This window comes from Macrotis lagotis, chromosome X (genome assembly GCF_037893015.1).
Source record: "Macrotis lagotis isolate mMagLag1 chromosome X, bilby.v1.9.chrom.fasta, whole genome shotgun sequence".
Lineage (NCBI taxonomy): Eukaryota > Metazoa > Chordata > Mammalia > Peramelemorphia > Peramelidae > Macrotis > Macrotis lagotis.
Window position 1 is genome coordinate 159,792,530 of NC_133666.1, and position 27,284 is coordinate 159,819,813.

A 27,284-nucleotide genomic window follows, 5' to 3' on the forward strand; every position below is an offset into this window, starting at 1 on the left:
TGGGATTTTATATATCCTGAGACTATTACAGTAAATGAGATGGCCTGGCAAGAGCACTGAAATAAGAGCTAATTTCCTACAAATTACTGGGCTAGTAAATCAATGAATGTGATGAAATTGTTCCTACAAATCTAAAAGCAAGATGGGACAGTACAGTACTTGCATAAGAACTATATTCTAATCCAGGAGTCAGAACTTTGAAAAAAATGTAGAGGTCTCTCGTTAGAACTTTGAAAAACATATAGAGGTCTCTCTTTAAAACATGGCAAGTCCTGTTCAAAGACATCAAAATAATCAGTTTAATACAAGGTATAGTGGAGTTAGAAATGTTCCTTTATTTTATGATATATACATGTAATTTCATATATTCATATATGTACATATACATATTTATATTAAAGAAATCAAGAATATCAATAACTTTATTTGGTGGAAATGTTTTTTGATAGAGGGTGACACCTGAAGTGTGCAAACCTGATATGCATATGATATAAAATAGAGGAGATGGACAGTTTTATTGTTTGCCAGTACTATATCACAGCAAAGATGGAAGCAGGTTTTACAAAACAATTATAGTGTGAATTTTGGGTCACATGACAAATCCTTGTCCTCACCTTTTCTAGAATAGAAAAAAAAGGAAGATGGAATTTCAAAAGTTCTTCAAGAGTTTAAGACAATTTAAAATTTCTGGTCACCAAAAATTTTAATTAATTCAAATCCCAGAAATTATATCTAATGACAATGCCTGATTTTTTTTAAAAAAAGCAATATCAACTCAAATGATTTTTAAAAGAAATAAAAATACTTAGACTACAATTATGAAGTCATTTTTTAAATTTGATAGCATAAATCCAACTAGTAGACCATAACCAAATATTGACCATCTACTAAGAGCATCATGCATGAAGACAGTTTGTCACCTTATTTGATAGTAAGTAAAAAAAAGTTAAATCAAGTTCTCCACAGAGCAGAATTTGTATTAGTAATTTTTATGGGGACAATTATAGAAGGTAAAGTGGTGCTACCAAGAAGAACTCCTAAGAATAATTGCCAAATACCAAGGTGGCAAAAGCAACTAGGAAGGGGGATTTTTAGAAATTTTCATTTTATTTATAAAAAAAGAATTATTTTTGCTGGAATAATTGGAAGTTAGTATGGAAGAAACTTAGATTAGACCAACACCTCACACCCCTTACCAAGATAAGATCCAAATGGTTACAGGACATAGACATCAAAAACAATACTATAAGCAAATTAAAAGATCAAGGACTAGTCTACCTGTCAGATCTATGGAAAGGGGAACACTTTATGACTAAGGAAGAGTTGGAGAACATCACCAAAAACCAATTAGATGATTTCGATTACATTAAATTAAAAAGCTTTTGCACAGATAAAATCAATGTAACCAAGATCAAAAGGTAGTATATTGCAAAACAATTCTTACAACTAATGATTCTGAAAAAGGACTCATTTCTAAAATATACAGAGAACTGAGTCATATTTTTAAAACAAAAAGCCATTCCCCAATTGACAAATGGTCAAAGGATATGCAAAGGCAATTTACAGATGAGGAGATCAAAGCAATCCATAGCCATATGAAAAAATGCTCTATATCATTAATTATTAGAGAAATGTAAATTAAAGCTTCTCTGAGGTACTACCTCACACCTCTCAGATTGGCCAATATAACCAGGAAGGATAATGATCATTGTTGGAAGGGTTGTGGGAAATCTGGGACACTATTACATTGTTGGTGGAGCTGTGAACTCATCCAACCCTTCTGGAGAGCTATTTGGAACTATGCCCAAAGGGCAACAAAAATGTGTATACCCTTTGACCCAGCAATAACACTGCTGGGTCTATAGCCTGAAGAGATGATGAAAAAGGGTAAAAACATTACATGTATAAAAATATTTATAGCAGCCCTGTTTGTGGTGGCAAAGAATTGGAAATCAAGTAAATGTCCTTCAATTGGGGAATGGCTTAGCAAACTGTGGTATATGTATGTCATGGAACACTATTGTTCTATTAGAAACCAGGAAGGATGGGATTTCAGGGAAGCCTAGAGGGATTTGCATGAACTGATGCTGAGTGAGATGAGCAGAACCAGCAAAACACTGTACACTCTAACAGCAATATGGGAGTGATGTTCATCCTTGAAGGACTTGCTCATTCCATCAATGCAACAATTGGGAACAATTTTGGGCTGTCTGCAAAGGAGAGTGCCATCTGTATCCAGATAAGGAGTTGTGGAGTTCGAACAAAGTGCAAAGACTATTCCCTTTAATTTAGGAAAAAACAGATATCTTATTGTCTGATCTTGTTACCTCTTACACTTCTCTTCTTTAAGGATATGATTTCTCTCTCATCACACCCAATTTGGATCAACTTACAAAGTAAGGACTGACAGAGTGCTTTCCATGGGGGTGGGGTGGGGGAGGGAAGCAAGATTGGGGGGAAAATTGTAAAACTCAAATAATATCTTTAATACAAATAAATTTAAAAAAGAATTATTTTTATTCAATCAGTATTGTCCTCAAATTAAATCATCCCTAAGAACTGAGTTTAAAATAATCTCTTAATTTGACTAAAAATATTCCCTATTTAAATATTCAAGATGTATCATTATATAATTAAATCAAATAAAGAAAATAATTCTTGCTTCACTGTTTTCCTACCCATGCTCTATCTCATTCCAAACAGTTAACTTTTTCTACATTTATGATAGATCCTCATGTGTTAATCAAGACTAAGTGCTCAACACAAGAAGTGTAATTTAGCCTTATTACTTAGAGTAATACCATTTTTCTATTGCTCCTTATTCAGTGAAGTGAATCAATAACAATGCCAATCAGATGAGGCATGTTACATGCTGTCTGTTATTTGATTTTAGTCTTAATATGCTTAACCTTTTGAATTACATGTTCACCAGTAAAAGCAAATAGATTTGATGTGATTATAAACTCATATTAAGGATTCTTTACTTTCCAAATTTTAATTTAGTAGAATCACAAGCAAAATGAGCTAAAACCTGAGGATTAAAGGGGGGGAAACCTCCATCTAGAATATCAAGGCAATGAAGCATCTTCTTGATTCCAGCAGACTGTGTAGGGATCATTTAAAAAAATATTCCTTTTAACATTTTTTTCATTTTAAACTTTGATATCCAAATTCTCTCCCTCCTTTCCTCACCCTACTTTATCTACTGAGAAGGAAAGAATTATGATACCAATCAAATGTACGAAATCACATAAATCACATTTCCATATTAGTTGTATTTAAGAAAACAAAAATAAAGTGAGAAAATTATATTCATTTTTCATTTATAGTTCAACAATTTTCTCTCTGGAGGTAGATATCATTTTTTTCTTTATGAGTCTTTTTCAATTGTCTTGCATAATTGTATTTCCAAGAATAACTAATTCTTTCATAGTAAATCATCATTTCATTACTGATACTGTGCCCAATGAAATCCCAATTCTTCTCACTTTACTTTGCATCACTTAGGTCTTGAGATTTTTTTTTTCCTGAAACCACCTTGCTGATCACTTTCCACAGCATAATTGTGCTCCATCAACAATCTAAACCGTGGCTTGTTAGGTCAATTCCCAATCAATAAGCATCTTAATTTACATGGTTTTGCCACCACAAGAGAGCTGCTATAAATATCTTTTGTATAAATAGCTCCTTTTCCTTTTATTCTTTTATCTCTTTGGGATACAGCATTGTTATTTCTGGTTCAAAGGGTATGAGCAGTTCACCCTTCCCCTTAACTTTTTTCATTTTCCCTTCTCTTCCCCTATTAGCACACAATTAAGTGTGTGTGTATAAATGCATGTGTATACTCTTGCACTCAGATTCATGTGTGTATGTATTCTTCCCTCTTTGAACCAATTCAAATGATAATGAAGTTCAAACATTACCTGCCACCCCTCATTTCCCTTTCTATTAATAAAATTTTCCTTTGCATGCCTCTTTTATTTCAATTTATTTATTATATTCACATTACTAAATCAGTCTTTTTGTAGAAGTAAATATAATCCCCCCTCCCCCCACAAAGATAGAGAACCCACAAGAAAAACAAAGTGTCAGGAAAAAAAGTGTACATTAGCTCTGTCTCTGGAATGGATCACATTCTTTACTATAAGTCCATAAGATAAGTTGCTTCAATATTTTTCCCACAGTGCTATTGCTAGCTGTATTTCCCTCCATCTTATTCCTCCCCATGCCCATTTAATCTATTTTCTCTCTCCTTTCACCCTTTCTCTCCTCAAAATTGTGTTTCATCTGACTATCCTTTCCTATCATCTTCCCTCTCATCTATCACCTAGACTGCATCCTCTCCCGTCTTCTTTCTCCCATCCCTTTCCTCTCTCTTGGGTTAGATAGATTTCTATACCCTATTGAATGTACATGTTATTTCCTCTCTGAGCTACTTCTAATGAGAATAAAGTCTCATTCATTCCCCTTTACCCCCCCTCCATTCCATTGAGCAAGTTTTTTCTTTCCTCTTTTACATAAAATATCTTATTCTATTCTACTTCTCCTCTCCCTTTCTCATAGTGCATTCATTTCCCATTTATTAACAATCTTTATCATATATTATCCCGTCATATTCAGTGCCCTCCTATTTCTTGTCTATATATGCTCCTTCTAAGTGCCCTACTAAATGCAAAGGATCATATGAGCTATCATTATCATCTTCCTATCCAGTTATACAAGCTGTTCAACATCACTGAATTCCTCATTATTTGTCTTTTCTATCCACTGTTCCTATGCTTCATCTGAGTACTATAGTTGAATTTCAAACTTTCTGTTCAGCTCTGATCATTGCATTAGAAAAGTTTGAAAGTCCTCTATTTCATTGAATGTCCATCTTTTCCCATGAAAGAGGATGTTCAGTTTTACGGGGTAGCTGATTTGGTTGTAATTCAAGCTCTTTTACTTTCTGGAATCTCATATTCCAAGTCCTAGAAGCCCTTAAGATGTATGCTATTAAATCCTGTGTAATCCTGACTGTAGCTTCATGATATTTGAATTGTTTCTTTTTGGTTGCTTGATATTTTCTCTGTGACTTGGGAATTCTGGATTTTTTCTACAATATTCCTGGGAGTTTTTATCTTGGGATCTCTTTTGGGAAGTAATTGATGAATTCCCTCAATATTCTAGATTTTCCTGTAGAATTTCTTGAAAAATGAAATCTAGGCCCCTTTTCTGATCATGGATATCAGGTAGTCCAAAAATTTTTAAATTATATCTTTTGGATCTGTTTTAAAGGTCAGTTGTTTTCTCCAATGAGATATTTCACATTTTCTTCTAGGTTTTTGTTTTTTGCTTTTGTTTTTTTGGTTCTTGATTTCTCACAAAGTCATTAGATTCCCTTGGCTCCATTCGACATTTGAAAGAATTATTTTTTTTTCAGAGAACAATTTTATCTGCTTTTCTATCTGTTCCATTCTTCTTTCTAAGGTATTCTTCTCTTCAATTACATTTTGGACTACTTTTTTTCCATTTAACATAAACTAGGTTTAAAGATGTTAGTTTCTTCAATATTTTTTTAATTTTCCTCCATCAAACTTCAGAATTGGTTTCCATGATTTTCCACTATCTCTCTCATTTTTCATCCCAATTTTTAATCTACCTCTCTTACTTGCTTTTCAAAATATTTTTTTGAGCTCTTCCATAGCCTGAGATCAATTTTCATTTTTCTGTGAAGCTTTGGATAAAGAAGCTTTGACTTTGTCATCTTCTGAGTGTGTATTTTAATCCTCCATGGGACCAAAGTAATTATCTATGATCAGAATTTTTTTCATTTTGTTGTGCTCATTTCTCCAGCCTATGACCTGTTATTAAGTTGGGGCTCTGCTTCCAGAGTGAAAGATGTACTTACCCAAGTTTTTGAGGGTTTCTTGCACACTGCTCCCCCCAGGGATTTCAATTCCTACAAGGTCTTATAAGAGGCTTTAACTGGTCTCCTGGCCTGTGCTCCCGTCTGTTAATGAGCGCAAGTACTTCCCTCTGACCTGGAATTGTGAGAAGAGTCCCTGATCTGCCATGGCAGTATAGAACCCCAAACTTTGACCTGGATCTGCATATGGGCAAAGCAATAGAGTCCAACCCCTGGGATAGTGGAGAGACGTGCAATCTCCTCCAACAACTTTACTGCCCATGGGCTAAGTGCTCTGGAAGCAGTTGATAGGTGGCTCTGCAGACCTGCTTCTGGTTCCCTGGCCTGGGGCAGTGCTGAACTGGGATCAGCTCTCTCTATCTGTAATGACAGAGATTTTCCATTGACATTCCAAGTTACACTTGGAAATTCCTGGGCTGAGAGGTCTGGAACCTTCTCCTGCTGCCACTGACCCAAGTGTCCCCAGAGACCCAGGCACCCCATAGGCTGTTACTAGAAGGCTGGAACTGGTTTGCTCTGGCTGGCATGGCCTGGGCTGTACTGTGACCCTTTCCAATTCTGGTGGAATAGACCTTTCCCACAGATCTCCCTAGTTATCTTGGCCCTGCAACTTGTTTCACTCAGTTTCTGTGGGTTCAGAGACTCTAGGATTTGGTTAGAGTCATAATTCTAAGGCATTTGGTGTAGACTGGGGGGAAAGCTTCTGGGAATTCCTGCCTCTACTCTGCTATCTTGGTTCTGCTTCCCTGTATGGTTCTTTTATATATAAGAATTTTCTACATTCTATCTTTCTATTCAACCTTTTCCCATTGCATTTTTTTTCATCTTATTAATTTTTTGAGATCATTACAACATATTAATTTCATCTTCTTGCCCTCTTATAAATTCTTTTTAACTCTCCTGGTAATGATAACTTTTTAAGGAATTACATGTATCATCTTCCCAAATAGGAATATAAATAGTTTTAACTTTAATGATACACTTATGATTAATCTTTCATGTTTACCTTTTTATGGTTCTATTACATCTTCTATTCAGTGTTGGTGTTTTCATCAGTAATGGTTAAGTTCTCTATTTTGTTAAATATCCAATTTTTCTCTTAAGGATTCACACTCAATTTTTCTGGGTAAGGTGATTCTTGGTTATAATTCTAGCCTTTTTCCTTTATGGAATATTAAAGCTCAAGACTTTCATTCCATTAATGTGGAAGTCCCTAAATCATGTTTGATCCTAACTGTGACTAAGCAATGTTTGAATTGTTTCTTTCTAGCTCCTTCAAGTATTTTCTCTTGTATCTTAGAGCTATGGAATTTGGCTATAATATTCCTGGAAGTTTCTATTTTAGGATCCCTTTCAGAATATAATCAGTAGATTTTTTCAATTTATTTTCCCTCAATTATTTCTATTTTCTATTTTCTAGACTTTTTTAAGTCCAATAATTATTTTTGGCCATCCCATATTTCTTAAATTATCTGTTGATCTATTTTCCAAATCAGGTTTTTTTCCTAATAAGATATTTCACTTTCTTCTATTTTTTCATTCATTTTGTTTTACTGTTTCTTGATGTGTCATGCTGTCATTAGAGTCCAATTGCCTAACTCTAGTTTTTAAGTAATTATTTTCTTCAGTGAGTGTTTGTCCCTCCTTCTGCAATAGAACTATTCTACTTTTTAAGGAGTTAGTTTTCATGGAACTTATGTGGCTTTTTTTCCCCTTTTATTAAAGATTTTATTTGAGTTTTGTAATTTTCTCCTCAATCTTACTTCCCTCCCCCATCCCACCCCCACAGAAATCAATCTGTCAGTCTTTACTTTGTTTCCATGTTGTACATTGATCCAAATTGAGTGTGATGAGAGAGAAATCATATCCTTAAGGAAAAAATGAAAAGTATAAGAGATAACAAGATCAGACAATAAGATATCTGTATTGTTTTTCTAAATTAAAGGGAATAGTCCTTGTACTTTGTTCAAACTCCATGGCTCTTTATTTGGATACAGATGGTATTCTCCATTGCAGACAGCTCAAAATTATCCCTGATTGTTGCACTGATGGAACGAGCAAGTCCATTAAGGTTGTTCATCACTCCCATGTTGCCGTTAGGGTGTACAGTGTTTTTCTGGTTCTGCTCATCTCTATGTGTCTTTTTAAAAACTAGGCCAGTTCTGTTTTTAAGGTGCTATTTTTTCAATATTTTTGGTTCTTCCTTTACTGAACTGTTTATTTTATTTTCTTGATTTTCTTGCATTACTTTTTACCTCCCTCCCCCCATTTTTTCTCCTATCATTTTTTTTTTAAATTTCCTTAAATCTTTCAGGAATTCTCATTGGACTTGTGTTTTTTATTCTTTCACTTCTTTGGTAGGTTTTTTTTTTTAATGTTCTTGTCTTCTTTTTATCTTGGTCTTCCTTTCAATTATGGTTGGTTTTTAAGCTCAAATTCGTTTGTTGTCGATTTTGCTGCTGTTTCTCATTTTTCTATCCTATTTCTTGTCTTTGAACTTGATGTTGAAGTTAGACTTTACTCATCCATTGTTACAAACCTGTCCCAATACTCTGACTTTTTTTTTGCTTTTGCTTTCAGAGTTAGTCTACATTTTGAGCTTTACCCAGGAAGAGATCTTTATGGTCTTACATAGCCATAAGTGCTAAAATTGTCATTACCATGGAAGTGAAACTTGATCTCACACCTATTAAATTAGACAAGATGAGAAAAAGGGAAAATGATCAGTGTTGGAGAGGTTGTAGGAGGATTGGGACATTGAGGCATTGTTGGTGGAGTTGTGAACAGATCCAAGATTTCTGGAGAGCAATATGGAACTCTATCCAAAAAGGTGTTCATATCCTTTGACCCAACAATTCTAATTCTAGGTCTATATCTAGAAAAAATGCAAAAAAAATGGGAAAATTCCTGCATGTTCCAAAATGTTCATAGTAGCTATTTTTGTAGTCTCAAAGAATTGGAAATTGAGGGTATGCCCATCAATTGGGGAATGGCTAAACAGATTATGGTACATGAATATTATGGAATACTATTGTTCTATAAACCATAAATGGTCAGACTCTAGAGAAGCATGAAATGACTTACTGTATCTGATGCTGAGTGAAGGAAGTAGAACTATGAAAATAAGGTACACAACAACAGTAACCTTATGAGATGAACAACCTTGATGGAAACAGCTCCTCTGAGCAGTACAGAGAGCTAGGACAACTGTATATGTTTAGCTATGGAGTGCACTAACCCCATCCAGAGGAAGAAAAACAAAACAAAACAAAACACAAACACAAACACACACACACACACACACACACACACAGACACTCACAAAACTCTTCCATATCTGATGAACACTTTATAAAATTTCTTTCTTATGGATCTCTTTCCCTTCATCCTAACTTGTCATCCCAAATATTACTAATTTGTAAATATGCTTATCAAAATATGTGTATATAATGCTAACTTGACTCTTTGCCACTGAGGGAAGGGAGATGGAAGGGAATATGGAAGTAAATTTTGTAACTTAAAAATATACATTTGTATATGAATGAAAATAAATAAATAAATGAAAAGAAAGTTAAAAAAAGAAAGTGCAACTAGGATCCCTCTGCCCTTTTGACTGTCTCCCAGTACTCCACTCTGTTAGGAAATTGTGACTCAGAAATACTTAATGCACAAAAAACCTTGCCAATCAGCATCATTTGCATCAGTGTCAGGAAAAGGTCCCCTGTAATTTCTTTCTGACCTCTTTTCCTGATCCTAATTTGATATCTGGTCTGAGAGCTCTTAAAGTTGCTGCTACTGCTACTGTGCCTATTGTAGCTGCCACCATGTGTTGGGACTCTGAACAGATTTCCACTTTAGTCTCAAAAACTTTTTTTTAAATCAATGTTCTGTTTTCTTTTTCCTTAAGATTTTTTACTTTGACCTTTCCTTGAGTCTACTAATCCAAAATTTGATTTGGGGCATTATTTTAAAATTGTCTGTGGAGGAATATAGAGATATTTTAGCTGTGTTGTCTCTAATCTGTCATCTTGGTCCCTTTGGTTAGTAGACTGTTTCTTGCCTTTGAGTTTTATGTTCAAGTTGGGCTCTGTTTACCTGGAGATGGTAAAGAACCTTCCCCAGCTTGGAACTTTTTAGTCCTGATATTTTCAGAGCTACCTCTGGGGATCTCAAAGTTTACATATTTCTAAGGTGATAGTATCTAAGGAGAGGCATGGTTACTGTTTTTCTAATCTATGCTCTGGTCTTTAACCAAGAAGGGCCATTGTTCTCCTGAGGCCACAAATATTAGTGCTCTGTTGAGACTTGGATATGTTACTAGCTCATTTGATTTCTTGCAACTGCCCTGATGGATATCCTCTCTGCCCTGAAACCGCCCCTTGTGTGAGAAACCACAAGTTCTCTTCTCCATTCTGAAATAGCAATTAGTAGCTACATGTAGGTAATAGAGTTGTCTTTCAGTATCAGCTATACCAAGTGCTAGCAAAAGATCCCCTCTAATATATTTATTTACCTGACACCATTGCTGTCTGAGATGAGAGCTACAGAAACTACTGTCACTGCTGTTACTGTGACCTCCTGTGTATACTCTGATTCACCCTGATATTTTGTTTGCCTCTGCAATTCCAAAATTTCATCTGAGGTTCGTTCAAGGTGGAGTCCAGTTGGTGGAGTAGGGACAGCAGCTGAGCTGACTCAACTTTCAAAAACAGTGGGAAGAAATAAAATGATTACGACAATATTCACTTGGTACATGCAAAAGACAACTTGAACTGTAAACTTGCTATTGTTCAATTAAATGAAATAATAAAGTTATGTGTCAAAAGGAATGTAGAAAATAAAAACACAATAAAATTCTATATTCCCTTAAGTATCAATTCAAAGCAAATATCAAAAATTTAAGAAAAAAACAAAATATTAAAGTGGCACAAAGAAGAAAACAATTAAGTACAACTTTACTACAGAGTTATGTCATCCAAGATGATTACCTGGATATACCAACTCCAGCAAAAATCTAAAATTTATATCAGACTGAATTATGATCAAGAAACCCAATGAAAAATACAATAAATAATTTCTGAAACAGAATTGCTAAAAGTCAGCTAGAATACTACAAGAAAAAGGATAAGTGGATGCTAGCAGTTCTAGCACAGACAATGCTGTAAGTCTTCCTGTTCAATGGCTAGAGACACACATAGCTTGGTGTTCTTTATTTTGGGAGGCAAAAAGAGCTAAATATTTCACTGAAAGAACATCAGGGAAGCCAGAAATCCCCAAGCTAATCAGAAAGACTGAGTAAAGATATTTGAAGTCATGGAGAGTGGCTACTAACATTTCTGTGTGACAATATTCACATATCCCAGTTTCAAAGAGACTTTAAGGTTCTAGCTAATTAAGCATACCACTGAAGATCCAGAACTCTGAGCTTCAAAATTTCATAAAGGGGCTAAGTCCAGGAGGTAGAGAAGAGAGTAGTAACACAGAGTTAATAATAGAGAGACTAGGAGGAGCATCAACCCTATACAAAACCACATGTGGTGGGGGGGAAGGGCTGGAGAAAAATGAACTATTGATGTATTTTTGATTCTTCAATTATTGATAAAGAACCCAGATCTATATAGGAATATTGAAACAATAATACAAGCATCAAGAAAGCCTAGAATGAACAATTTATTCAAGCAACTTGAAGGGCATTTATGAAAACATAGCGTTCACAAATAATTCTAGTGAGGAAGAAAAATAAACTGTTCTTTCAGATATGTATTGCCTTTGAAGTCTACCAATGTAATTATGCAATAATAATAATAATAATAATAATAATAATAATACATCTAAATAGATTGGATTAGCACTGAGAATTTCAGAGGAAAAAGAGAAGAAAGATTAAAATGGAAAAAAATACATACAAAGAATAGTAGAACTTCATATTTCTTATAATTGGAGTGGGTTAAAGGAAGAGAATAGCAATACAGAATAAGGTGAGGAGACCGGGACTCAGACAAGCATCACTTATAACTGAAATGAATAAGAAAAGAGTGAAACATGCAGTATTGTGAAGAAAGTATAGAAATACACCAAATTTATCAAGGAAACAAATGAAGATAAGGAGGTTGTAATTAAAAAGCAGGAAAATAACAGTAACTAGTTACAAACTAATCCTTAAGTGGGGTCTAAAAACGAATAACAAGGTATAAAGGAGGGTTACCCATCAATAGGACAATGGTTGAAAAAATTGGCATCTGAATATAATAGAAAATTATTGGGCCAAAAAAAGAAAGATCTGATAGAGTGAGGGGAGAAGAATAAGGTGAATGATTTATGCAAGTAGAAAGCTATTGCAAAGAAAAACAACTTTTAAAGATGAAAGAATTCCTATTTATGCAATGATGATCTGTTATCTCTAGAAGTCTACCTCTTGACAGAGATGTGATGAATATTGGGCATATAAAACACATATATTTATGAACATGGCAATATATTTCCTTGTTTGTCATAATGTGTCCCCATCTTCTTTCAGTTATTCATTAGGGGTGAAGGTAGGAATAAGAGAATAAGTGAAGCAAAAGTAAAAATTCCACATGATGGGAGCAGCTAGGTGGTTTAGTGGATAGAGCACTGGCCCAGGAATCAGGAGTAACTGAGTTCAAATCTGACCTCAGATACTTAATAATTACCTAGCTGTGTGACCTTGGGCAAGTCACTTAGCCTCATTGCCTTAAATGACTAATTTTTTTTAAATGTCACATGAAACATACTAAAATTAACAGAAGTAATGTGAGAAGGCAACGTGGATGAGCAGAAACAGGCTTGAAAGTAACAAGTAGAATTATTATTTTTTTAAAGCAAGATACATTAAGTGGAAATTTGGAGTTTCATATACAATCCTCTTTTTTCTGTCCTACTGTCATTTTGGAAATGTTTTTCATATTTTGGAAACTCAAAGTGAAAAATACCTCCTGAAGAAAGTGGATATAGATAATTTCTTGTTTTTGAAAAAGAAAAGGTCCAATATAGAGAAAATAAAAGTCATTAAAACCGGCAATTATAGAAGCTGGACAAGATCCATGATTATTGGTCAAATATTTCACAGAAGGACATGAATGACTAACAAGGCATTTTACAAGCTTCTTAAACTCTAATCATATTACTAAAAATGAGAACACCGCATCCTTTCCAAATATAAATTCATCTTTGTGAATTATATAAAAAGTATTCAGTTTTTAAAATTCTTATAAATGTAAGAAATAAATTCCTTGTCTGAGTACCCAAAAGGGTGTGTTAACAAGTACCAGAGTGGGAAAAGGTAATTTTTTCTTTATTTATCAGTAATTAAATAATGTATCTCAAACCACCAGGATATATATTCTGCCTGTAGTGATTATCACAAAACTTCTGATTCAGTTTTTACTTAAGGCTTATTTATGTACTGTAAAAATAGAAAACAGATGCAAATGTACTGAGAATACCAGGGTATTTTGTGTCCACATGGAAAACTCTTTGAAAGACTCTACTATCAGAATAATGCCAAGAACAATGGATATAAAATATGGTCTTTTTCAGGAAGACAGTTTAAATACATTTTGGTTCTATCTAGGCTTAAATTCGATTATTTCTCTCTAGGTTAAAACTTAAAGAGGCTTCCAAATTAAAAATGAATAAAACAAAATAACTTATTAATCATATAACTTTTTATATCATATACACGCATGCATGTGCATTTAAATATATATATATATATATATATATATATATATATATGTGGAAACATGTTCAAATTCTATTATCCCACCAAAACACATATTGAACAGGTCAATCATCTTATAGATTTTTTCTGGAGTTATCAAAACATCATTTTTAACTTTCAAAGTGTAAAATTCTTTTTTTTTTTTTTGCTTAGGTTTTTGCAAGGCAAATGGGGTTAAGTGGCTTGCCCAAGGCCACACAGCTAGGTAATTATTAAGTGTCTGAGGCTGGATTTGAATTCAGTTACTCCTGACTCCAGGGCCTGTGCTTTATCCACTGTAGCACCTAGCTGCCCCCAAAACTGTAAAATTCTTAAAGCAAAAAAAAAAAAGGGGGGGGAAGCAAAAGGACTAAAGACTTGAAGCTTAAACACATAGGTCCAATTGAACTTATGAATGAAAATGATGCAAGCCACTTTCAGAATTACATAATGGACTATAAATTATTTTGCAACTGTTATCACAGAAATCTGCATACTTTTTAATAAAACATAGGACAAATAATTCTGAGATAGCTATATAAATATTGGCATTTCTTCAACAAAACTAACAGAGAGAATTTGTGGTAGAACACATAATATATGTATTGAGGCCATGTCATCTTGACTTTTGTCTTGCCACTGGACTCCTATGGCCCTAGAGGATAGTAAGACTGATGATTTTACCCACCTCAGTCTTACTTGAATCTACTTCACTTGGAAGTCGACATTATCTTGCAAATACCATTGGTCCTCTTTAAAAAAAGGATGAATAACAAGGATAACTGGATTAAAGCAACAAAAACAAATACTTTTCTAACAAGCAGATATTTCTTCATAGAGCTATCATGCCACTAGATGTGTCTCATGTAAATTGAAACTAATATGCTTTCAGAAATTCTTAAATTACTAAGATCAAAGAACAGACTCAAAAGTCTCTATATAGGTGACATTGCATAGACTCAGCCAGTAATTTAATGACAAAGAATCACATAATAGATGGTTAAGCCATGAGGATTTACTGGCTTGAATGGAGGGACTTATGGTAGAAATTAAAGGCTAGGTTACATTACTACCAAAAATTATAAAATGATTATCATTATTTATTATTATTATCAGTATTATTATCATTATTTATTACTATAAAGTCCAGACTTAAGCTGAAGGAGTCTAGGAGCCTTGGTCAGGGTCAGTCAAAAACATTGATTAAATGTCTGCTTTCAGACACTGGGCTAAACTGGGAATATGAAGAAAGGTTCTTTCAGGGAACATGCAGTCTAAAGGGGGAGAAAAAAGCCAAATTATATATGATGGAGATATATACAGGATACACTGGAAATAATCAAGCAAGAGAAGCTACCAGAATTAAAAGGAATCAGAAGATATTCTGTGGAAGTTAATATTTTTACCAGTCTTGATTTTCTAGCCATTCAGCTACATGGAGGTCTGATGTAGGTTGAAGCTCAGATATTCTTTACTCCAAATCTAGAACTCATTCTTTTTGGGTTCTAAGACTTCTGAAGTTTTACTCTACTCTTTTTTACAACTCCAGTCATGAAACAACTTCTTTATAGTCCCAATTGTAAGCAAACTCTCCTGAAGTACTGGTTCTGTGCAGGATCCAGGCTGATACCCTCATGTAATCAAGAGTTCATAGTAAGAGAAACTGCCAGATACTTCCAAAAATTTCTTGTGCTCTTATCTCTCATGACTTCTGATTAGATTACCCGACCCTATGTAGAACAATCCTTGTTCCCCTGTTGAAATCTTCTTTCAAGGCACATTGGGACTTTCCATTATGCCTTTTTTATCCCTCCAAGTGAAAGAAGCTTCTTCAAATTTTCCTAGGTCGTCTTTCTTATCTTTATTTTTGCCTCATCAAATAATAATAGTAATAACAATAATAAATAATAATAATAATAATCTTAACTTTTTGTGAACTTCCGTAGGTTGTAAGTTTGTTGAGGGCAGGGCCTAGGGTTTTTGTCAACCTTGTTTCTTCAGGGTTAGACATAGTGCTTAATACAAAGTGTATCTTAATAAATGTTAATTGAATTGGTTTGAATTTGTTCTTCAAGATAGAACGAAAGATTTTAACATTGGTGAGACAAGCAGAAACTAGAAATTACTCAATTTGTCTGAATATTAGCACGTACTACTGTTTTGGGAAAGGGATCCCGGCAGGATGGGTTGCCCCTTCTTTTTTTTTTCCCTCCAGGGTTCACTGTATTTCTTCCTCTGTGTGCCTGCGTGAGGGAAAGAGGGAGTGCGTGTGCAAGAATGGTGTGTCGGGCAGGCAGGCAGGCAGGCAGGCAGGCAGGCAGGCAGGCGCAGGCGCGCTGTTCGCCAGTCTGCAGCCCGGGCGCTCTCAGTGCAGTTTCTCTGGGAGTTGATGGCAGCACCACAGTGCGGCCGCCTGGCAGAGAGCGAAGCAGAGAGACCCGTTGTTCAGCAAGAGCCAAATATGTTGGGGGAGCAGGGTGGCTGCGGCTCCAGAGCCAGAGACCGGGGCAATCAGATTCTGTTCGAACTGTCCTGACCTGCCTCCCTGTGCCCACCTGCCCCAGCCCCAGCCCCTCAAAGTATGTCAGCCAAGTCCAAGGGGACCACTTCCTCCTCTTCTCCAACCGAGGGGCCACCGGCAGCCTCCAAAACCAAGGTGAAGGAACAGATCAAGATCATCGTAGAGGATTTGGAATTAGTCCTGGGGGACCTGAAGGACGTGGCCAAGGAACTTAAAGAGGTGAGAGGCTACTGGGTGGAGAGGGAGTGCTGCGTTTCCAGTTCTTCGGAGTACCAGGGGCGCCCAATTTCACTGGGAACTGGTAGATTTCTAAACTCTTAGGAAACAACCAAGAAGCCTTCCGCAGATATACTTTCCTTGTTCCAGTACCTTCTGCGGAGACTTGTCACACTTTTTTTTTCTTTTAATCGTGAAGAAATCAACTAGTGTTTCTTTGTACCAGTGGATGGAGGTGTGCGTGTGTTTGTGTGTGGAGAGGAGTGGGTGGAGGGCTGGGTTTTCCTTGGAAAAGAAATAATCTGCGGGACTGGAGACGGTTTATGTTGTCGCTTTCCCTTCCGCCTCCTCTATCATCAGATGCTTTTTTAAAAAAAATTATTTGGAAAGTACGCTCGCTCAGTACTGAAGGATGAGCTGCTTCTGGACTCACAGATTAGGAGCTTTGACTAGATTGACTCTGGTGGACTAGGGACAGCTCATTTTCTCTGATCTGGTGAAGGTTCGGCCATAAGGAAAGAGGCAGTGGTTGGGACAGAGGGATCCCCGTTCTCTCGATTTGAAGAGGTCTTGGTCAGTTCTAGAAGCATGTTCCTCCTCCACAAATCCCTACTCTCGCCGTTGCCTTCTCTCTCCTTCTCGCTCGATTGTTTACATTCATAATGGGCTATTAGGAAAGTGTGTGTGTGTGTGTGTGTGTGTGTGTGTGGTGTGTGTGTGTGTGTGTGTGTGTGTGTGTGTGTGTGTGTGTGTGTGTGTGTGTGTGTGTGTTTTGCTCGGTTCTTATAACTTGGTCACTCGCTTCTTGGAGTGGGGTAGCACTGGTGAATATTTCTATTACCTGTTTTCCGTGGCTGTATTTGATCTTTATGGGAAGGCAAGGAGAATGCCTTCAGGTCTTGACAGCCAAACTCATCACAGCTCTGAGATGGAGGAGTGTGCAGAGTTATAGAGGCGCTGGGCGGGGCGGTGCTGGGTGACCGCCTCCGCTAGCGGGGCTTGGTTTGGCTTGGTTTGGAGCAGAGCAGAGAGCTGGCATGGCTCTGCTACTGCTGCCACTATTCTGCTTCCTAATTGGCGCCCCCGGTTTCCTTCTCAGAGAGAGAATTCTGATCATAGGGTTGGCTGAGAGCTAAAATGATAAGTTAAATAGGTAGAGGTGGTGGGAGTGAGCCGCTGGAAAAAAAAAAGGGTTATTTCTGATATTTAATCCTATAAGGGAGACCAAAGAGGGGAAATTTGAGACTGATTTAGGCATCTGGTTTCTAAGGTTTACCCCTCACCACAACAAACAACCCCTTCCCCCCCCGGCACATACACAAACACACACACGCAGGCACACAGACACACAGACACCCCCCCCCCCACACACACACACTCACAGACACACCGACACTTCTTTCCTTGACTTGAGTAATAGCCAAAGCAAAAGATTCCCTCCCTCTACTCACTCTCTCCCCTACCGCAAGTCCGTTAAAATATCACATTCATCAACGTGGTTCAATTTGCTAGTAACCAAGTGTCAGTTCCTGGAGGTTAATCTGAAGACAGGAGTGTAATTACTATGATTTTTTTTCCTCCAGTGGCAAACGCTGTTGTAACTGAAAGAATAAAACTTGTCCGTTTTTTACTTATATTACTACCTGACAAATAGGTTAGGTAATGGGTTGAAATTTCATGTCTAAAGATGCTGTTTATTCTTTTGTTTTCCTTTTATTTGACAATATCTTTGGCAGCCCATTTTTTTGTCAGAAGTATGTTTTTTTTTATTAAAATTCGAACAAATTCCTTTAATTAGGTTTCTGTTTAATGGGAAAAACGCATTTACTCCTACAGTGTTGCTGAGGATCTAGGAAAAGCTGCAGTAACAATGTGTTTTTACTGTCTTCATAAGACTAAGACTGAAATAAACAGAAAGTCAATCATAATTCCATATGTCTTTACAGCTGTATACAACTCTTTCCTTTTGCTATTTTTACAGAGTCTATTTTTGGTTTAACAAACCTCACATATTTTTTTCTTCATATCTGAATCACTGCTCTTTGGTCAATTGGTGTCTAGATGTTTGACAAAAGTTTTAACTATATTATGCTTCTTTAGAAAACCTTTTTATAGTCTAGTATTACATATGTGAGTATGTCTCTGTCTCTTTCTGTCTCTGTTTCTCTCTCTCTCTGTTTCTCTCTCTCTCTCTCTCTCTCTCTCTCTCTCTCATTTTGCCTATCTTAAGATCAAGAGTCATCATTTATAGGGACTGTTTAAACCAAGATTGCTTGCTAAATGAAATTTCCCTCTTGGGAGATGTTTAATAATGCAATATGTATCATGGCAATGATGAAACTTTGAATGTTAGACTAGACTCTGTAACTCAGTGTCTATATTCCCAACAATTCAGTGTTTGTATGTTAGGCTATATATTATAATGTTTTAAAACATTGACCTTGTGCTTAAATATAACATGAACTGTCATTATTTTGAGACCATGTCCACAGAGCATGTTTATTCTATGACATCTTGCAGTTGTCTACCATCTATCTTTATAACTTAGCTTGCACATGCTACTCAACATTGTTTTAAATTTATATTTAATGGAATGACTGTAGACTTTCTAAATTAGAGTATTGATATGTTAGATATATAGAGTGTAAAAATCAAATGTTACTATTATCTTTCATAAACATTTACAAGAAATATCCTAGAAGATGATATTTTAACCCCCAACCTGTCTGTGTTTTCACTGAAGAAGATAACTCTATAGATAAGCAGATCCAGAATTTATATAGTCTTAGTTGCCTGGGATATTGTCATGTTGTAACTTGCCTATGGTGTAAGATATTAAATTTGAACTGAGGTCTTCCTATCTCTGACACAAGTTCTCAATTCACTCTGTCAAGCTTCCTTTTCATTTTATGATTAGTATATATTAAATATAATCTGTCACATTTGGACTTTGAGTTCCTACAGCATTAGTTATATGTTTTGAAACAGAAGATGCTTTGACTTGGTTAAATCATTCTTACTGGCAAAGAACAGGTTTGTTTTTTAAAATGGACATGAATGGATCAGTGTGCCTGTTGACATATGTTATTTGTTTTTTTTTCATTGATTTTACATTAATTACAATACAATATTAGTTCTAAAAAGAGGCTGCTTTTTTAGGACACTCTTTTACGATCATAGAATTGAAGTTTTGTTTCAATGTTCCCTCATTTTCATTGATATCAATGTGATATAATATTACTTTCCTATGTTTTCAAATAAAACTGACATTCCCCCCAGGCCATAAAAATGTCCAGTTAGCTTAATAAGCTACATTTATTACTGCATGCTTAAATGACTAGGAACTAAACCCACATTGTAGAATTAAGATGGATTTCAAAGGTATGGTTTATAATTGAATTCAGAAAGCACTTCCTAAGATACAGGTGAGGAATAAAAGGAATGTTAGCAACTTTTCTCGGTTTTAGAATTTTATTTGAGAAATTAAAGAATTGTCTGAAAATCTGAATCTGTTCCCCTCACATTGTGCTTATAACACTAAACCATTGCTTATTACATAAATTCAGGGAAGATAAATAACAATTCTACAAACAAGCTAACTAAACTCTGAAAAATTCTGATATAATGAAATTAGTTTATAAGGTTCTTTAGTAGTAATTCTATAAGCAGAGAATTTTGTATTTAGTAATCCCTTGATGATTCTGTTCTTAGGAAGAAAAAATAGGGGAGAGAATGAAAAAGTGAAAGATTAAGAATTTCTTATTGAATTCTGTTTTGATGTATCTGTGGGGGATGAAAGAAAAATCATAAGACATGAATTTGCAAGGTCTTACATTCAATATGAGAAGAAAGGACTAACAAAAAAAACTATGTTAATAATACAAGCAAATAAATTACTGCTAGATAGTGAATGTACTCTAGAGAGCTATCAGTGAGTGTTCAGGGGAAGCTTCAACAAGGAAGAAGGATTTTAGTTGAGCCTTAGAGGAAGCCTAACATTTGGATTGCCATAGAGGAGCAACAGAAAATAGCTCATCCAAGTAGTGTTTTTCTGCATGTCTAAAGTTGAAAATAGATGTGAAGCTCAAGAGTATTTTGAGCAAATATAAACATTAACTTGTAGCAGGTGTAAGGATAATCCATTTCCACTGAGATATGCAAGGGTGAACTTCTAAATATTGATTCCTTAAAAATAGTGCCCAAGTAATCTGACAAAAGTCATTTGCAGTTGTATGTCCTTCTCTGGGAGCTGGAAACATCTTGGTTGACTGAGAGATATGACAGCATTTGTCAATGAGACTGTTTGGACTGGTCTTTGGTGTTCATTTGGCACAGATATCCTGCTGATTACAAGATGGACATGAAAACCTGGTATTGATCTACTGAATGATATTCTTTTAATACCAAATAATGCTGGTTATTTCTGGAATCCTATATGTGAGGGTTCATTATTTTATTTTGGATAAGAAAATCACCATAAGAGGATTCTTACTTTAAGAATGCTGTTATTAGAGAGCACCAGCACTGAAGTCAGGAGGACCTTAGTTCAAATCTAGTCTCATACACTTAATAGTTACCTAGCTTTTTGACCTTCGGTAAGTCACTTAACCATATTGCCTTAAATAAATAAAATTTTAATTTTTTTTTTAAGAAAGAATGCTGTTATTCCTGAACAAAAATAGATAAATAATTGAAACTGGCCTGGGATTTCAATGCTTTTTTCTAATCATTACTGTTGCAAAACTAGTTGGCAGATAAATGGGTTAGGCACTGGATTCAGTTCTCAAAGATGCCATTAATTTCTTTATGCAGGGTAATCCATACTTTCATTTCAAAATGTTACATAATTTTTTAAAAAAAACTAGTAAATCTGAATATGTCTCTTTCTGTTAGATATTTCTTAAGTGCCTGAAGTTCTGAAGAGATATAGAGATAATAACGATGTTTTAAAAAATGAGAACTCTAATTTTTTATAAAGCACTTTACATTTAAGTGTTGGACCCTATGGGGGTTACGGTCTTGTTAGTAATTTTACTTTCATTTTATATTATTTAAAAATGTAATGAAAACTACTATTAAATTTAAGTTAAAATATTTTTTTTGGTAAGGCAATGAGGTTAAATGATTTGCCAAAGGTAAAACAGCTAAGTAAGTATTATGTATTTGAGTCCATATTTGAATGCAAGCTTTCCTGACTGCAGGACTGGTGGCCTAGTTAGTTGGCCATCTAGATTCTCCAGAAGATTAATTTATAAAACAAGAAAGTAACAAAAAACAGTTCATTTAAAATTTGTACATTCATATTGCCATATTAAATAAGGCATTTAAAAGAAAAAAAAACTTTTTCTTCACTTTTATTCTGACAAATCTCATTTTTGAAGTTTGACCCAGTTCATAGGAAAATATATGGTAGTCCAGGATTTTTTATAAACTGAAATTAAGAATAAATTTTAATTTTGAACTCTTAAAAAAGTATAGATGGCATGCTATGATGAAAAGACAATTAGAAACTAGAAGACATGTTTTTCTCATAACTTTGGCAATAATTCAATTTGTGATCTTGAAAAAATGGAAATTTCTGAGTTTTAGTTTATTTATGGGTAAAATAACAAGTTATATGAAACTATCACTAAGCAGTCTTCCAACCCAAGTCTTCTGATTTTCTGTGAATTTTCAGTTGAAATACTATTACCATGAGACCACAATCATATACATAGATAGATAGGTAGATAGATAGGTCAATCAATTGATGGATCACATATCCACAATGAGGATTCAAAGTAGGCTAATATTTGGAGGAATTTAAAATTACCACATTAAAATATTTACCTTTTTGATATTTTTAATTGAAAAAATGTCAATTTTGTTTTTAACATCCCATCTCTCTTCCTTATAATCATTTCAAGTATTGTGCTTTTCCAGCCATATATCATCACTCTCATCTACTAAATTTGAAAGTTTTTTTTTTTCCCAAAGCAAATGCCGAACTATGTAAAAGATATTCTTAACAATGCAATTCAAATCCAACAGATGCTTTTTCTTTCTTTATCTTCACCTTCTGACATTCCAAAGTTTCCTTTCATACTCAACTTCCATTTCACCTGCTATAAAAGGCCTTTCTTATTGGTGGCAATCACCCCCCCCCCCAACCATCCCCTTCCATATATTTCCTTTGACATTATATTACATTTGCACTTAATATGTCTTGCATTCCTAGTGTCAGACATTATTATGTATTCTAATAATAAAACAAATATAATATTTGATACCTTGAATTATATTTTGAGATAGTAACTTCTGTTGTAAAATTATTTAGTAACTGATAAGTAAATATGTTGGCTAAACACAGCAGTGATTAATAGACATAAAGGACAGGGCTTTTTCAGAAGAAAGGAAATGAAGGGTTTTTTTTGTTTTTGTTTTATGAATTCTTATATAGCTCAGAAGACATGGAATGGGGGAGTTGGAAATAACCTTTTGTATTAAAAAAATGTGAAGAACTGCTATGTGGAAGAGGGATTTGATTTGTTTTGTTTGACCACAGATTGTAGAACAAGAGCAATGAGTAGAAATTATAAACAAGAAAATTCAGGGTCACAGAAAGAAAACTACTTGCCAATCAGAACTAGTAGGGCTGCCTCAAATGAAAGTGAGTTTGTGGTCACTTAAGATCTTCAGGCAATGTTTTAAATACCACATTGATTTCCTGTAGATAGGATTTTGTTTCTATACATACTGGAGTAGATGATTTCTGAGATTCCTTCCAATTCTGAAATTCTATAATAATGCATGATATTGAATCAATACCCTTTTCATTTTACACAGATTTTGGAAAATAAGTATAGCTTATATAAATTAGGAATATATATATATATATATATATATATATATATATATACACATCCTTATATTATATATATATGTATAGCCATATACACATATATATAGTCTTATGCTGATAATTTAAAGATTTTTCTTAGTTTATTTTTGCTGTTTTGTAACTTCTTATTAACTATCATTCATTTGGAGTTTTAAAGCATTTCATTTATAAAATCATATATGATTGTTATATTTTGGTTAATCAATATATATATATATATATATGTATGTATACATGCATGCACACATATGCATATATATTTCACATTAATTAAGAAAAAGTCCTAACACTTATATAGTAACTTACTATGACACTGTGCTAAGTGCTTTACAATTATGATTTCTTTTCAGTATCACAACAACCCTACCTAAAAATAATTGCTAATATTATACCCATTGTACAGTTGAGCAAACTGAGACAACAGAGAATATGTGACTTTTCTAGGGTCATTGAATTCAATTCTACATGAATATAATACTGATGTTCCATCCATTGTACCCTAGTTGCCCTAGATAAATGAATTTCAGAAAATTTTTTGTGGAACATTGTCATATCTTTAAATTGTTGAATGGACATTGATATTTTATTAATGCCAATAGCATTAATACTTTTTTTATAAATTGACACAGTAATATTAATTCCTAAATCTAAGCTGTTTTATTCAAATAAAAAAAAGAAAATGTTTTAGTTCTTCACCCCATTGAGCACAATGGTTAACAGTGACAATGTCGGTATTTTATTTTCGAAATGCGTTTAGAGTTTGGTCATTAAACACAGTTCCCCCACCCCCAATACATTTAGATTGCTCATAGAACCAATTTGAAGTAGTTGTTTGAAAATTTCAGGAAGGAATAAAAATACTGTAAAGAATATTTCAAGAAATATTGAAGTAAAAAGTGATAAAATCATTGAATTATTTTCATTGTAATTTGAATTATATTTCTTTTCAAACATGATACTTTGAGAATCTCCTGTTCTTAAATGAAACTGCTTTGCAAAGGCAGAAATCCAAGCATAATTAAAGGGTAATTTTAATCACTCATTAAATAATATGAGCAGACTACAATCCCTACAATAAGAATTAGCATAGGAATTTGACCATTCAGTTTTTTCTTGAATAAATTATATTTAGGTTCAAAACATCAAAGACAGATTATGAACATGAGAGAGATGTTTCAGGATTCAAATTGGAACCAATAGAGTACTGAATAGATTGTCCCTTACTGGTATCCTATTAAAAAGAAGGTGAATTTTATTTTTCCCCAATCATTCAGAGCTTGCATCAGGGGAAAAAAAACATATCTAGGATGTTGTTTCTTAGTTTATTTTTATTTCAATTTCATTTCCAAATATATCCCCACCTTTAATAAGACATCACATAATGGAACACAAATCAAATCGGGGGTGGGGGAAGCCAAGAAAAATTTCAGCTGACTAGCAGTATAGTCAATATAGTGTATATATATATATATATATATATATATATATATATGTATATATACATATATATATTTATATATATACACACATAGCTTTCTACCTCTGCAAAGAGAAATAGAATTCTTTTTTTAACCTTATGCAATGAGAATAGACTATCTATTTTATTATAACGATTCTCTAAACACATGCATATACACATATTTAGTATTCTTTATAAACAGCATTTTCCTCTTTTACAGAAACCTTAAAATTTAGGCTTCATGGTATAAATGAAGCTCCTATCAGTTTATTAGTCTAATCAGTCAATAAGCATCTGTTATGTACCTATTATAAAGTAGACACATGGATTACAAATACAAAACTAATCTAGTCTCCACTTTCTTGGAAAGTACATTCTCCTAGGTTGCATGGAAACTGTCAATAATACATAATACATATCTTCTACCAAAGAGAATTCAAACTTTCATATTTAGTTTTGAGTTCTTCTACAAAAAGCCTTTAATCTAGCCTAATATGACAAATATATTCAATGATCTTACCAAACTGAACTGGTAATCATTCTTCTTCCATGAACTTATTCATATTATTTCAATGACTGAAATGTCATTGCATTCTCATCCCCCACTAGGTAAAATTTCAGTTCAAATACCATCGACAAAAATTGGGCCTTTCCTTGGATTTCAATAGATAAAGGAAAGGGGAGGCCAGTTAGTTTGAGTTAATTTCTTATTAAAGAGACAGCATGGGGCATGAAATAGGTCCCTGAGTGGTCATCACATTTAAGGAGTAAAAGATTTCCTTCCCCTTCCCTTTTCATCTCCTTTTAGTTATTCCTGGCAGTAGACATTCTATCAAGTAATACAGTATAGTGATTCACCTGGGTGAAATATTGTAACCTTTGAGAATCGAACTCAGGTAAGTAAGATATCTAGGTCAGATCTTACACCCAATGATACTGAAGCCCTTCAGCTGTGAGTTTCTTTGGCCACATTGTTTTCCTAAGTGTTTGTTTCACTACCATTGAACTCTTAAATTTATTCCCACTCTTCCCCTTGATATTTATTTGTGGAAGAATGCTAACATTATAGTAAGTATTGTTTTGTAGTAACTGTATTTATTCAGTCTTTGTAAATGCCTTTGCTAAAAGTTAATTGCGTCTATTCACTGATCATTAACAGGAAGCACACTGGTACTGGTAAGAAGTTGTAAGTGATAGTTTTAAAAAGACCCCCAAAGCCACAATTTTGACTGTGGATACCGAACCCAGGATCTCCTCTAACTGAGGAAAGAGCTACCATGTGAGTATGTCGAAAATATAGTTGGGTTCCATGCACATTTTCAGGGACTCACTGAAAAGGGTCTCTATTCAGGAGACTTCTTCATGGATACTTAAGAATGATCCATTGGAGAAAAATTGGGAAATTTTTTTTCTTTCTTTTTAGTAGTTTTTTTTGTAAGGCAAATGGGGTTAAGTGGCTTGCCCAAGGCCACATGGCTAGGTAATTATTAAGTGTCTGAGGCTGGATTTGAACTCAGGTACTTCTGACTCCAGGGCTGGTGCTCTATCCACTGCACCACCTAGCTGCCCCTTCTTTATTTCTTTTAGACAATAATTAGGCAATATTTCCTGTAGTACATTTACAAGTCAAAACAACTTCTTTTATATAAATTTGCTATAATTGCTTAATTATGTACTGAGATTTCTTAGTAAAAATTATGATTGAAAATGCTAATTCTAACATTATAGATTTTTTTCATCTTTATAATCTTGGTTTTATCTGTTTACAATCTCGGACCTCATAAATGTATCCTTCCTTCCCTTTTTCCTTCCTCTTTCCCTGACATATTCACTTCCTTCTGTCTTTTTTTCCTCTCTCAATTTCCTCCTTCATTTTTTCTTCTATCTGAGCTCTACATGTATATTCCTATACATGAATAGACATATAAATGTATATAGATAAATTTATATTGAAACATATGCACAACTTGGTAAGATCTTTGAATCTATATGTTAGAAAACGTTGGAGGATAGATTATATGTATATATATATATATACATTTATGTATTTATAAACATAATGGTATGCAAATATATCCTATCATGCAATAAATTATTACATTCAAGCTAAAGAAGTCATGCATTTACTATATTTGAAAATGTATTAGATAAAATAATTAAGAAACATTACATGTTATAAAGTAATGGCAATGCTGAGGACAGAAGATAAAGTATGACCCTTTTTAAATTATTTTTCTGGGCAAAAACCTTTGCCACTGATAGGACTGATCTTCAGGGATTCTGTTTGTGCGTGGCTAATATAAGCATTGCAGAAATTTTTGATAAAGAGTACCTTACATCAACTATGATTTGACATCATTAGGAACAAATTTGGAGACAAATAAAATATGTCATTCATAAAATCAGTTGTTATATATTCTTCTTCATAGGAGACACAATTCACTTGCAAAGATAATTGTACACATTTTATTTCCTCTTTTCCCCTTCATATAAAAATATTTTTCAAAGTCGGGAATACTTAAAAATGTCTGCAGGATACAAAATAAGCTATTTTAGTGAAAAATATATTTTCCTATG

At 34.2% G+C, this 27,284-nt stretch overlaps 2 protein-coding genes across 5 annotated transcripts in view; both read left to right on the forward strand.

The window, feature by feature from the left end:
- LOC141498874 (uncharacterized) overlaps nt 1-16,167 on the forward strand; it is a 52,398-nt gene extending 36,231 nt beyond the window's left edge. The window contains 1 exon segment of the mRNA XM_074201939.1: nt 15,925-16,167. Within this exon segment, the coding sequence (XP_074058040.1) occupies nt 15,925-16,167 (243 nt within the window).
- Nucleotides 15,980-27,284, forward strand: part of PRR16 (proline rich 16) — a 490,313-nt gene continuing 479,008 nt past the window's right edge. For 2 of the 4 annotated variants that reach the window (XR_012471438.1, XR_012471437.1), the window contains exon 1: nt 15,980-16,371. Coding sequence is in view for 1 of the 4 variants with exons in the window: in XM_074200522.1 (XP_074056623.1) it covers nt 16,213-16,371 (159 nt within the window). In the remaining 3 variants the exon portion in view is untranslated. The remainder of the gene's footprint in view (nt 16,372-27,284) is intronic. The other 2 variants (XM_074200522.1, XM_074200521.1) reach the window with 2 other exon arrangements.